At 36.7% G+C, this 14,244-nt stretch overlaps 1 protein-coding gene across 9 annotated transcripts in view; it reads right to left on the bottom strand.

Annotated features, from left to right (window-relative positions):
- Positions 1-14,244, bottom strand: part of SCUBE2 (signal peptide, CUB domain and EGF like domain containing 2) — a 61,076-nt gene that overhangs the window by 7,307 nt on the left and 39,525 nt on the right. For all 9 annotated transcript variants that reach the window (XR_004591307.3, XR_015729938.1, XM_034417052.3 and 6 more), the window contains 5 exons: positions 13,707-13,910; positions 9,795-9,965; positions 5,395-5,562; positions 4,415-4,576; positions 1,034-1,231 (listed from right to left, as the gene is read on the bottom strand). Coding sequence is in view for 7 of the 9 variants with exons in the window: in XM_034417052.3 (XP_034272943.1) it covers positions 1,034-1,231; positions 4,415-4,576; positions 5,395-5,562; positions 9,795-9,965; positions 13,707-13,910 (903 nt within the window). In the remaining 2 variants the exon portion in view is untranslated. The remainder of the gene's footprint in view (positions 1-1,033; positions 1,232-4,414; positions 4,577-5,394; positions 5,563-9,794; positions 9,966-13,706; positions 13,911-14,244) is intronic.

Here is a 14,244-nt window from a genome sequence, read left to right as displayed (position 1 = left end):
ATGTTCTCTTTACGTTGATCCTTTTGTTCAGTAGGTAATGTCTTAAACTGTACAAAGGTGATTTTCCCACCTACAAGGGACTAATATCATTTGTACATCTTTTTCCCATATACCTATGAGCAAGGTGACCTAATCTGAAGACATCAACCCAAAGAAAATAAAACAATAGAATTTCAAGATTTTGGGTGCATGCTCCTTTATTCACCTAGGCCAGTGATGGCTAACCTTTTTGCCATCGCATGCCAGGAGAGGGGGGGGCGGGGGAGGGTCGTGCACGCACGTGCCCACACGCATGTGTGTGCAACCCCCTCCCCCTCCGCTCCTGGCACATGATGGCCTGGTAGGCCCGTTTTTCTTTCTTACCTGGTTCCAGATCCTCTCTGTGTATCTGGGAACGGCGAAAACAGCCTTTCCCACTCTCTTGGAGGCCCTACGGAGGCTGAAAAAGCCCATTTCCCAACTCCCGGTGGGACAGGAAGTGACATTTTTTGCTGTCCCCAGCCTCCAGAACCTCTCTAGGAGTCTCTAGGAGCCTCTCTAGGAGTCTGTAGGAGCCTCTCTAGGAGTCTCTGGAGGCTGGGGAACAGGAAAAAACGTCACTTCCTATCCCACCGGGAGTGGGGAAATGGGCCCTTTGAGCCTCCAAAGGGCCTCCAAGGAAGTGGGAAAGGCTGTTTTTGCCGTTCCCAGATACACAGAGAGGATCTGGAGCCAGGTAAGAAAAAAAACGGGCCTTCCCCACCCTCACCCCAGGCCCTCCAGAGGCAGGAAACAGCCTGTTTCCCTACTTCTGGTGGGCCCAGAAGGCCCTAAAATCAGCTGGCCGGCATGCGCCCCAGAGCTGAGCTGGCGTGCCCACTAATATGGCTCCGCGTGCCACCTGTGGCACGCGTGCCATAGGTTCGCCATCACGGACCTAGGCGTTAGTATACCCGGGCCTATAGCCAAAGTATATCTCTTTTATGTCACTTTATGTAGAGCTACACTCGACACAGAAATTCAGAGAAACAAAATCTACTTCATTTTAACTTACAACTTTTTCTCATCACCAAGTAGTCTCCACATTCATCTTCTATTGGTAAAAATATTTCTGGAACCACAATCAAAATGCGGCGCTTAGGAGGTGGATTTATAGCCCAAATACACTCAGTGTTTGCAGGATAATTTCCAGGGTAGTTTGGGGACTCAATGTATCCAGTAAACTCTCCAAGCTCACCCCCACAATGTCTGTCTGAAAAAAGAAAGAGGAATCTATTATCTACATTACGGCCTATGCACACACACAAAAAAGGGTGTCAATCAATCATATGGTTTCTTAAACAATTGTTATTAAACAACTGCTTGCAATGATTGAGAATGAATTATATTCACACATTACCCTATTTATGGACCTGGCATCTTCCAAGTTTGACAAAGATTAACATACAAAGTCCTTCCACATGACTATTTTACTGCACTTGACTATCCCACTGACACAATGGATTATATTAATGACATTCTGGTAGCTATATTCATAACTTTCATAGCTATTCTGATATTCATATCACCATATCTCCTCACTACAAGGGAAAAATATCAATGCCTGCTGATTATTTCAACCAACCTATGATTGTCTTTATTGCCTCCAAGCTGACTAAATATTGCAACCAATCCACAGGCCCCTTCCTCATTACACATTTTATCTGGATATATTGTCTAGAATGATAAAGAAAACCCGTTTTCTATCACAAACACAAAAATAACTAGCTAATGGTTTCCTTCTTCTGATCTTCTCCATGATTCACCTACACTCTCCACTTGTGGAAGCTGAGGAGAAACCATTACATGGCTTAGTTAAATGGTGACAGTACTGAGTATTATTAAAACTGATATGGTTCACTTGATAGAGGACCTTCAATTAAACTGGATAAAAACGAAGCCCTGTTAGATACCCTGGATCTTTTGGTACTTTCAGTACATTGATCATGGAATTGTTCAGGTTGCTAGGTGGGATTAGGCTTTGAGGCACTGCTCCTTTATGGCTATATCCAGAAGGACTGAAGGACTACTGTTCAACACTTATGCTGCTGACTGAAGACAGCTTTCCAAAGTAGACCAGATTAGAAAACTAAAGTTTTTGCACGTCAATTATAGGTTGATAGTAATAGAATCTTGCAAGTCTGAATGTTCTTCCCTTCTCCCTCCCTTTATTAGGCAAGGTCTTTCCTGAGATGTTTTCTCAGGTTATTGTTGTGTCCTGAACTATATGACCTTTGTCTTGGTAGCAGCACTTCCTATTGTCCCTCAAAATCATTCCTTACACTTACGAGTGTAAGGCATTGGGTGAGATGCCTTTAGTACCCTAGTGGTGCCAATCTCTGATGCTCCTTACTTCTTAACTCCAAGGAATAATTGGTTTTGTTTAATATTCCCTAATTCAGTAATAGACTGGGGGGTGGGGTGATGGTGGTGGTAGGAACAAGCTAAAATGAAATCCCGATTTTGCAATATTAATTCTATACCAATGATTCCAGATGGATTGTCAGTGGTTTACATATATCAATAAAATCATGCAACCACAACCAACCCACATTCCCATTAAGCCTATAATAAATCTCTCTCATAACAACTAGTCCTGGCAACATTGGACACCATATGTTCTTTGGAACATTCCATTTTAACCACCTCTTTAAAAGCTCTTGGGAAATATATCTTTTGAGTCTTCATGGAAGGCTGCATAAGTATCGAGGACATGGTAAAAAAGGAAGTTTCTCCGAGCTTTCCTTCCTAGAGCTCACAGAGGGAATCAACAATATCCCTAATCTAGACATGCTCATTGGATGGATGGATACATTTCACTTAAATTATCAAAATGTCAAACCATTGCAGCACTTTAAAGATAATGACTAGCTCTTTGAATTGTACTCAAATGTCAACCAAACCACACCTACAATACAGTTAGTCTTTACTTTTAAGAGCAAAAGATTGTACAACTTGACTATCTAAGGAACTCTTATTATGAATGTGTCTAGCTATTAATATCTATAACGGTAAAGGTTCCCTTCGCACATACGTGCTAGTTGTTCCTGACTTTAGGGGGCGGTGCTCCATTTCAAAGCCAAAGAGCCAGTGCTGTCCAAAGATGTCTCCGTGGTCATGTGGCCAGCATGACTAAATGCCAAAGGCGCACGGAACGCTGTTACCTTCCCACCAAAGATGGTCCCTATTTTTCTACTTCCATTTTTTATGTGCTTTCAAACTGCTAGGTTGGCAGAAGCTGTGACAAGTAACGGGAGCTCACCCTGTTATGCGGCACTAGGGATTCAAACTGCTGAACTGCCAACCTTTCAATTGTGTCTTAGCCACTGAGCCACCGTGTTCCTATTAATATCTATAGAAGATGCCTTTTGCAAATGGCTGTTGCTATCATATCTTTCTGAGGCGAAAGAGAGCCTTTTCTTGTACTGTTCTTCAACTAAGGAACACACTTTCTTTGAAACTGATTTTGGCTCCCATAAGTTCAATATTGGGAAGAATAATGAAGATAAATCTTTTTTTGCTAAGTTTTTAATTTTTAAATTATTATGTATCAATGTTAAATTATGTATCAATTTTAGTGAATTTAAATTTATGTCAAATTTACGTTTTTGTTTTAATTTTGTTAACTGCCTTTATCTAAAATAGAACTTATGAAATGAAATGAAATGAAATGGAGACCTTGAAGATGGCTGGCATACACTGACTCCCTACATTGGAATAAGGGAGACTGCTACATACTGTTGGCAGTAGGTAGAAGAGAGTAAACAAAAGTCTTAGGAATCAAAGCCTTAGGTACAGTTACAGTACTCTGTAGAAACCTTGATGAAACTGTTGGCAGCTGTTCTTGTTTCCACTTATATGAGTTGCATTGAGACCGATACCAAAGAAAATAACCAGGTCAAATATGCTGTATCCCAAGAGGAAGCAGACATACTAAAGAAAGCCCTTGAAACACAGTATGAGTTTTTATGAGTTTCATTTTATGAGTTAATGAGAAAGAGTGAAAGGCAGCAGTAACAGAGGATGAACTACAGGATGCCTAGAAGCATTATTGAAGACTCTTACACTAAGGACATCTCATATTAATTGAAGCAGTAAGAAGAGCATCTATACTTTTTAGGGAATACATTTATACTGAAACTGAATCTAGTTGCTCTGCTATTAGCCTGCCTTTGACTCCTTGGCAGAATCTAAGCTGCAATTCCCCCAAGGAAAGAAATCTCATGTGATTTGCTATATATAGAAATGTTACCACAGCAACTCAAGAAGGAACTATGGCACAGGATTCTCCAACGATGTGGGAAAAAAAGCCAATTGAACTGAATATAAGCAGGGCAAGTTGTACTGATCTCCTGGAATCTAAAATTCACTATTCTTACTTAGTACCAATCTTCACCTTTGCAATGCAATATGTTTGTGGATCCATCATAATCAGTAGTTGTGTTTCCAGGACATGAAATACAGTACTTTTGTCCAAACTCAGGTTGATATGTTCCATTTGGGCAGCGGATACAACGATGCGTAGTTGTATTGTAAAAGTGTCCAGGTGAGCACTGCACTATAAATGAGAATAAGAAAGTAGCTTGGACTAATATTTTGAAAAATTATGGCAAACATAATGACCTTAATTCACCTTAAATTCATTCATTTAACAACTATTTTTCTTAAAATAAATGTATACAAATTGACATGCTTATTACCCTGTATAAATAAAAGCTTGTATGAGTTGGTGTACTATTTACAAAGCGTAATTTTCATAATGTGTTTACTGCATAATAGACGCATATAACATTTACAACACAAAAAAGCATATAGGTGAAAAATATATTCAACTTTCTGTGGAAACAAAAATCATTATTAGAGCCAAGGTGGCGCAGTGGTTAGAGTGCAGCACTGCAGGCTACTTCAGCTGACTGCTAGCTGCAGTTCGGCAGTTCAAATCTCACCAGCTCAAGGTTGACTCAGCCTTCCATCCTTCAGAGGTCAGTAAAATGAGGACCCAGATTATTGGGGGCAATATGCTGACTCTGTAAACTGCTTATAGAGGGCTGTAAAAAAGCACTATGAAGCGGCATATAAGTCTAAGTGCTATTGCTATTATAGGAAGCTAGCTATTTGAAATGGTGCTAGGATTATATTTGCCTTGCTTGATTGGAAGATACACATTATTTTTTACCTATTTTTGGTCTAATGTATGGTATTTCTTACATATCTTATATAAGATATAAGATATATCTTATATTCTGGATGGTGAAAAGTATTCCTATAGGTAGTAAATCATTGTCTATCCTAGCTGGGGAGGGAGAGATCCTTTTCAGGGAAAGATGAAAAATTGGGACTGAAATACATGACGTTTCAAAGTCTTGTCATTCTTACCTTTAGTCTCACAATCCTGAAACATTGTTGCACTGATAATTTTTGTCATCAGACCTCCTCCACATATAAAGCAAGATGTTCGACCTGGTTCAGGCTGGTATGTCCCAGAAGGGCATGAAAGGCAGGGCTTAAATCCGTCAGCTGAATATTCACCTGGGGAACACTGTCCTGGAGAGTAGGAAAAAGGGTAACAGAGTGGATATAAAAATCTGAAGCAAAATGAGTTTAAAATGATGCCTACATGTAAGCTTAGAATCAAATGTTAAACTTTTAATATTTGTTAAAACAAAACACAGCAGAAAACAATTGTGAACAGTTTCCTGTCTCTGCTCTCAGTTCTAACACTCACATGTAACTTGATTTAGAGAACGTTACCTATTTCTGCAGTAAGAAAACAGTAGCTTCCATTGTACTATATTACTAGCCTCTCTTTCTGATAACAGATTTTAAATAGGCTTGGTTTTTTTAGTAGAAAATTAGCAATAGCACTTAGATTTATATACCACTTCATAGTGCTTTACAACCCTCTCTAAACTGTTTACAGTGTCAGCATATTGCTCTCAACAATCTGGGTCCTTATTTTACCAACCTCAGAAGGATGGAAGACTGAGTCAATCTTGACTCTGCAGGTAGGTCTGCAGGTGATGTGAGATGATGTCATGTGCAGTGACTTCTGAGAGTAGGCTAGGTTATGGGAAATACATAAATTGATTGAATGTAATAATCATGTTTAATCTGATCAGTTTTGTTTGTACTGGAATGTATGGCACCCAGGTGCCACACTGTTCACGCATTGATTTGACATTTTTATAAAAAATAAAAAACTAAAAAACTTGGGGGGGGGGAGAAGAAAGAAAAACAAAACAAGAATGCAAAATAGGATCCCAACCCACTCTGTTTAAATATACTTTGACACAAATTAAAAATTGTAGGAGTTGTAATCTCAACACATCTGGAGGAGACAAGGTCAGGAAAAGTTGCCAGAGGCATAATAGCTTTTATTTTAAATGCTTTCCCTACTAGTTATCTATATAAAAATACCATGCCAAGTTTTTTAAGAGAAAAGGAATTATAAATTTTCATGCACCTCCCAATATTCTACCCCACTTCATCTCTATTTTATGAAGTAATAAGCTCCTTTAGCCTATATGCTAAATGAACAGATAATAAAGAAAGGTAGAGTTATCCTTTGTTTGAATATATTTTAACAATGCCTGGTTCTGCTTATCCTTTATTTCCACAGATCTTATCTTGAAAACCCATTCACTTTCAGTGCAGTTGAAGGACATATGCAAGGCAGAAATGATAGTGAAACTGTACTAAAATGTTTTCGTAACACATATAAATGCTGGCCATATGATAAATAGATGGTGTAGAAGTACAGTAATTACATCCAATTCAGAGGTGGGTTTCAGCAGGTTCTGACCAGTTCTGGAGACCGGTAGTGGAAATTTTGTGTAGTTCGGAGAACTGGTAGTAAAAATTCTGACTGGCCCCACCCCCATCTATTCTCTGCCTCCCAATTCCCAGCTGATTGGGAGGAAATGGGGATTTTGCAGTAACCTTCCCCTGGAGTGGGGGTGGGAATGGAGTTTTTACAGTATCCTTCCCCTTCCACGCCCACCAAGCCATGCCATGCCCAAGCCACACCCACAGAACCGGTAGTAAAAAAATTTGAAATGCGCCACTGATCCAATTCCTATCCTGGTCTTTAATATCTCTGCTTCTGAACTGTTTTGATGCTCAGATACTATAAATACAGAGCTAATCTGCTAGAATTGATTATATTCATGTTGCCTATAGATTCTCCATGTAAAATCTGAGTAATGTATCTCCCAAATTTGCAATAAGCAGATTGCAAAGACAAAGCAAGTGATTAAACTGCTTTGCAAGACAATGGGTTACTGCTGCAATTGTTTGGGTATACTGTGGAGTTCTTAACTTTTAAAGAGAAGTTAAATCTGTTACCTTGTGGTTTACAGCTTCAATAAATCACTTTACCAAATGGCTGTTTTTGTTAAGAGGAGCTAAATTGGCCTTGGCTTCATTTCAGGTTATTTAAGTTCACAGGGGGAAAAAAAGGCACTAACTGCTCTTGATCAGGGATGAGGAATTTTGTTTACAGCTAATGAACTGTGTTTAATAGGGAAAACGGCCTTGGCTTATGAATAAAGCAGCAGAAGGAACCATATGCACTCATTGCAATGAAGGAAGAAAATGACATGGGAGACATTGAGCTATTAGTCATGACACGAGGGACATGAAGAAATCATTTCTTTCCCAACGCTTTCTCTTTTGAGCTTGGAAGTAACAAAGATATTACATTATATGCAAATTTAAATTATTTTCCCTAGATAGGGATATTTAATTTGAATCAGAGGATATGCCATTTTCCTTTACCAACAGGCCAACATAAGTGCAAAGATTAGCCACACCAGTTACCAAACTATGTTTGTGGTATCAACCAACACATCGTCCACACTTCTTGATTGAAAACTGATAGTTTAAATGGAGAATATGGGTATTTTACAAAACGCTCTATGTTGATATTATATTGCACATTGTGCAGGGACTTGTAAAAGGGGAGTGTAAAATTCACAGTAAGATCAAACATTTTTTCTGTATTAGAAAAAAATTAGCGAATGGGTTATATTGTGGGACAAAATATTAAGCCAAACTATTTGATCAGAAATATCAAGGGGTAGAATATTTTGACGTCTCGTATTAAGAATGCAGATAGAGAATTGCAATTCTACTCTATATTAAAAGATCTCTTTCACTGAAGAAATTTAGTATGCCAGGAAAAAAGAATAGCATGTTAAAATATATTACTTCAATGGAGATAAATTAGGATACATTAAAAACAAAGATTGAAGGAAGGTATATTAAACCTTTGCAGTTCTATTTTTCCATCAAGACTTATCAAGAACCTATGCTTCAAAAGTTATATAGAACCTGTGCTACTTATATCCAGTAGTATTAAATATTTTCATTATATAATGGCCGTGAAGAAAGAGCTGGTTGCAAATATTCTGTATTCCTTTTTCAGTAGTTAAGCACTGTCAGCTAGCATTTTTTTTATATGTAACCATCAGAGAAGCATTTGCTTATTCAGGAAAATAACCCATCAAATAAAAACCTTGGAAAAGGATCATAGCTCTAGAAAGGGTAGGAAAGGAAAATGCACAGATTCATTTCCATCTACGGCTAGGAACAGATCGTGTATGAAAATCTGGACAGTGCTGCCTGTCAGAGTAAGTAGACTAAATGAATTGAAGGAATATATAAATAAACTAATGAAAATTAGACTAAATGATACCTTCATAACGTATCTACATTTCCCATAACTAGAGTACTTTGTAGAAGTAAAACAACTGTGTTTTTTTTTTTAAAAAAATCCAGAATATTCAGTCCAGAATCATCCTGTACTTTTATAATTCCAATACTTTCCCCCCATTTTGCATGACATTACATTATACCCACAGAAATGGCTTTAAAGTGTAATAAATTTAGCTCTTTCCTTCCTGGAAAATCCATGGAATACATTTACTAGGCAAAACATAGTCTGATTACTGGATAAAATTAACCCACAGTCTTTAAACATTTTAATTGGTATATTCTTAACCATCCAGAAAAAATTATCTAAACTACAAGATTTACTTTATTGTTGCCCTGTTGCAAGCAATTGTCTGTGGTCTCTAATACATAGCTTAAATAACTGTCTGGCAGCACTCTTGAATGCCACAGTCTGAAATACTACCAAGATGCCTGGGTGCTTCAGTCCGCAGTATTTAATTCCTGAGTTTAGAATTTAGTCTTTAGTGATCTACTGTAAAATCCTCTCATGAATGAATATTAAAAACGTGTCTGGACAGTTTCATACAAAGGCAATCTTTGCTGCTCCAGATGATCAGAAATTGATGTTCAGTAGGAAAAGGTTATCCTCCTTAGTCTCTAGTATAATCTATTTGTTTCTCTTTAATGCCACTATTCTCTGGGCTACAGCAAAAATTCATTTCTAAAATGATCAAAGATCAAGAAGAAGAATTTCATAGCTAGGATCGTGTTAGAAGCTGAGAACTTTGCCTTTATTTGGGCAAATATTCCCCATCAAGATTCTATTGAGATATCTCTATATCATTTTTCCCTTGCCTGTTTCAGAGCAGTTAATAATAGGGAGATATTAGATTATACCTGCTTTAACAGCCACAAACCTGTACTGTGTATTCACCTGCAATGAAGAGCAAACCTACTTTATCTGTAAATTGTTTAGCTAAATTCTGGAATTATAATATTTCTCCAAAGCCTAATGTTAATGAACATTTTTCAGTATATATAAAAAGGGAGAAGCAACAGTAGGTCTTTCTGTCCAAATACAGTGTGTTTCATAATATCCTTACCTCCACATTCAGATATACTGCGAGCACCAATTGCTTTTGAGTCCCCAGAACGTTGAAGATTTGGACAAGGTTCACAGACAATTTGACCTTCATTGTCTTGATAAGTTCCATTAGGACATAAAATACAATTTTCTTGTTCCCCATCAAAATATGTTCCAACACTGCAGCTAGCTAACAATAGAAGGCAAAACAGTCAAGTCACAGAAAATATTTTCTCTTCAGTAAGAAGAATGAATATTACATATGGTGAAGCTTTAACCTATGTTTGAATGTACTATTTTCAATTAAAGGTATGTTATTTCATTGAATTGCTAACCATCATGATTATTCCTGAATAGTTACCCTATAAGGTAAATCTCACAACTGATATATTTTCAGAATTTCACTCATAATGTGTAGATGACTAATCTTTCTTCACTTAGAGCAGCACAAAGATATAGATGGCATTTCTTTGTTCTGAATGTTCACAACTATAGTGAATATTTTTGGAACAGGAAAATTGACTCTTGTCCCATTATGGTCTTCCTTTGAGTTCCTGAAGATGAAAATCCTTCTACTTTTCCTATAAGGTTTTCCTTTAGAATTCTACACTTTAAAAAAATCATGTGCAAGCCATGGCAGACGGCCTTTTTCACCTTTTTGTTCTAGATTCACATTTTTTAAAAAAATCTATAAAAATTGAGACATGAACTGTAACATACTATCAAGACACTTGTTTTCCAGTTGAAACGTATCTTATTTGATCAGCAACATCTCAAGTTAAAGATCCCTGGAAGCCAACTGAACAGGATCTTTAACATAGGAGTCAGCAATTTCCTTTCATAGGACTACAGCTGTTATTTCAGGGAAATGTTTTCATTAAATTCCCTTCTAAAGAAATTGGGTCAGACCTCTAATGAGACCGATCTGTTTTCTTTCTGACACCAAAGTTGAGAATGGTGCCAGACAAAGAAAAAGGGGATGTTCAAGTGAGAACATCTGTTTGTTTTAGCCTTATTCTTTGAACTATCCCTTATAGCTTCTGAATGTGGCCCTTGAAAGCAAGAGAATTCTAGACTAATCACATCACTGAACTACAAGATTCAAGCATTCTAAAAAATAGCCACATCAGCTGAGCAATATTCTTTCCAGTATTGATTTCAGTTAAATAATTATGTATATGCAAAGTCTACAACCCATAAAATTGGATTTTTCCTAGCCTTACACATTCTTACAATGCATAAAACTAGCTGCAATTCTCCTCCTATTATCAATGGGGATTACATGTTATTGGATCAGTTTTTTAAACTAGTGAATCCATAGCTATTGTCTGGGCTTACAGCTACTTAACAGTTTCAACTGAGGCAATAAAAAAAGAACAGTAATTTAAAGTATCATCTTCATATGTGTAACTAAACTGGAGACAATTTTAATTAAATAACCAGGAATAGAAGACCCTTTAAAATTGAGACTCTTACTTAAAATAGCAATCTCTTCCACTGCTCAAAATGAAAGCTGCACATCAAATAGTTGCTTTAAGCATTCTACTGAGGTACTCCTGATACTTGTCTCCAGGGTCATAAAGCAGAAATATACTGATATAAACAAATATGCTGAATGACAACTTCTAACAGCCCCAGGCATCAGGGAGAGCATCTGGAGGACTAATAGTTAGATTGTTGCTTGCCTGTTTAAAATTTCCCTCTGTGAGGTAATCAAGTATCTAAAATCAACATCTTTATACTAACTTTTAAAGACACCACTGATTCTTCAGTATGAACGAAATAGCAACATCACAGCAAAAAAACATAAGGAATTCCACAGAATACAAAAACCGCCCCCCTTTGAAAACAAAGACCAATAGTTTAGAAATAATGAAACTCCATTAAGGATTCAGCAAACTTTCTGCTTGCTCTTCTTTTCTTTTCTTCAAATTAAGTTAAGAACCATTCACCATCAACAGATTCTGTTCCTGTAGCCACCCTTTTCTGTTGTGTTCATTGACCATTAAAACCCTATTCTTAACTTATACAAGAGTTTCAGGGATGAAGTGAAAGCTATTCTGATGCAAAAGATAGATGTGGAGAGAAGCACCCTGAGGGCGCCTGGATTAGAAGTTATAAAGACATTTAAAGGTTCTTTCTCCCTATTCAGCTAGTTTTAGCTTTGAGATTTTGATGCCATGGACAAACACTATAGTGTCTCATTGACTAAGATGGTGAACCTCATAAAAAAGGTCATGATCCACAACTAACCACCCCTTGAAGACCCATGCCCTGATTTCCTAAAGAAAAAAAGACAAAAACTAATGGATTGTATCTCTAAGCTGCCTCCTATATTGTTTCAGAATCTCTGTTGTTACTGTTGTTTTGGTTTCTTACTGGTTTGTAGGCTGTGAGCATGTGGAGAAATTTTGTGCATTAAGAACTGGGCTCTTAAATCTATTCTTTCTGAAACAATAGGAACAGTTAGGCATTTATCTCTAGTTTAGAAAATGTATTAGCCTCTTGCATTCTGTTCAAGACCCTTATTCAAAAGGGAAAAAGCTGCAATATATGGAACACCAGACATACAAAACATAGTAGGAACAAAATTACATACTGAATATACTTGTTCCTGTATTTTTATCTTTTTTTTAACAAATAAGATAATAGGATAATTTTTTTAAAAAAAATTACAATAAAAAATAGGAATAAGGAAGGAAGAGTATTAGGTATGTTCATCGTCTTGAGTTAATTAAAAAAATAAAGGCAGGATAAACAAAAACAAAAAAAAGATTGAAACTCTAGTACAAGTTAACCTGTCTCTGATGAAGAATAACATCATATTGCTTTCAATAATTTTATTTATTTATTTACTATTATTTATTTGCTGCTTCTTTAAGTGACTTGATATCATAATGGTATCTCACAGATTAAAAATTAAAATGAAATAATTGACTAAAATTGCAATATCTTAAAAGAGAGACATGATACAAATCAAGCACTGGATTCTTTCTTCCTTTCTCCAGCTCAAGTGGTCTGAAGACATTATATCATGACCTACTTCAAAACCCCATTCCTGCTACGGGATAGTACATAATTTCACATAAATCTGGAGGTGAATATGAGTGTTTTCCCATCTCATTTCCTGAGGTTTCCCAAGGGACATATAAATACATTTCAAAGAATCAAAAAGTTAACATTAGCACATTAACAAAAGCACAGTTTGTTGACCTGAATGGTATGGCATAGTATGATGTACTATAAACAAAAAGGGAATATTTCCAAACAGAAGAGAGAAAAGCACAAAAGCTTGTGTTTTCGTAGAATTTGTTCTTATTATATCAGCTAGTTTTCCATATAATCTGAAATATAGGTACTAATCCTGCCAATTTGCTATTGAAACATTTGTTTTGGAATCTCATATTTCCACTGTGTTTTTGTAATCATGGTTCTTTTTAGAGCTTTTGCTTTAAAATATGTATCAAGGATTGCATTGCTTTCAGTTCAATGAACTCATGGAGTTAATACACATGTTTCTAAATAAACATATTTGGTACCTGCCATGTTTTCGTGATAAATGGGATAAACAATAAAGTTCACACTGTGTACGCTAAGTATTATGAAACTGATAGATGCTTTCAGATAATTGAAAAAAACTGAAACAACAAATAAAAAATAAATTACAAAGCTTATGTCTGACATAATGGAATAGAGATAAAAAAGAGGACTTACACTGAGCCCAAAGCCCAAAATCTTGACATAAGATTCATTTGTCCACAAATAAATTTTTGTGGTGCTGTCAAATGTAGAATTCTGGCATTTATTGATCTAGTCATTCCTTCAATAGCTGCACTGATTTTGTGATATTGTGAGTATCAAATGACGCAAAGAGAATGAGATGCGCATCTGAGAGATTTCATCAATATTAATTTCTGATAATTCTACTTACCACATTTGTTATCCACGTGCTTTTGACCTAGGCTGCAGGGATCCTGGGTATCTACTGCTCTGAGAGGCTTTCGGGCCATGCCATGATCTACACCAGACAGGCGAATATGGAACTGCTCTTTGTTGATGACTTTCCGCAAAGTTCTAATAGCTTTACGAAGCCTTTTCTCAGTCCTTTTACGTGCACAGCTCAAATTACATGTATCTAGATAGGAGCAGGTAGCAGTGATTAGGAGCAGAAAGCTTGGATGAATAGATTACTATATTACTTAAAAGAGGCAGCTGATACAGCAACTGAGAAGGCAGCCTGCCTAAATTATGGCAACAAATATTGTCCTGAGATGAAATTTTCAAGGCACACAAAACAGACCTTAACGTAGAACAATAACATCTTTAGCCACAGTAGCTTTCTGATCATATGGAAAAGAGCTCTTAAGCTTCAAAACAGGAGATACTTTTTTTCTTTTTTGCACAGAAATGGAAATGAAAGAGAGAACTCAAAGATCAAACTGCAACAAAGCTCTGTCAGAAACGAAGCC

This window comes from Pantherophis guttatus, chromosome 1 (genome assembly GCF_059756535.1).
Source record: "Pantherophis guttatus breed Tessera chromosome 1, ASM5975653v1, whole genome shotgun sequence".
Classification (NCBI taxonomy): Eukaryota; Metazoa; Chordata; class Lepidosauria; order Squamata; family Colubridae; genus Pantherophis; species Pantherophis guttatus.
This window is presented reverse-complemented; position numbering and strand designations above follow the sequence as displayed.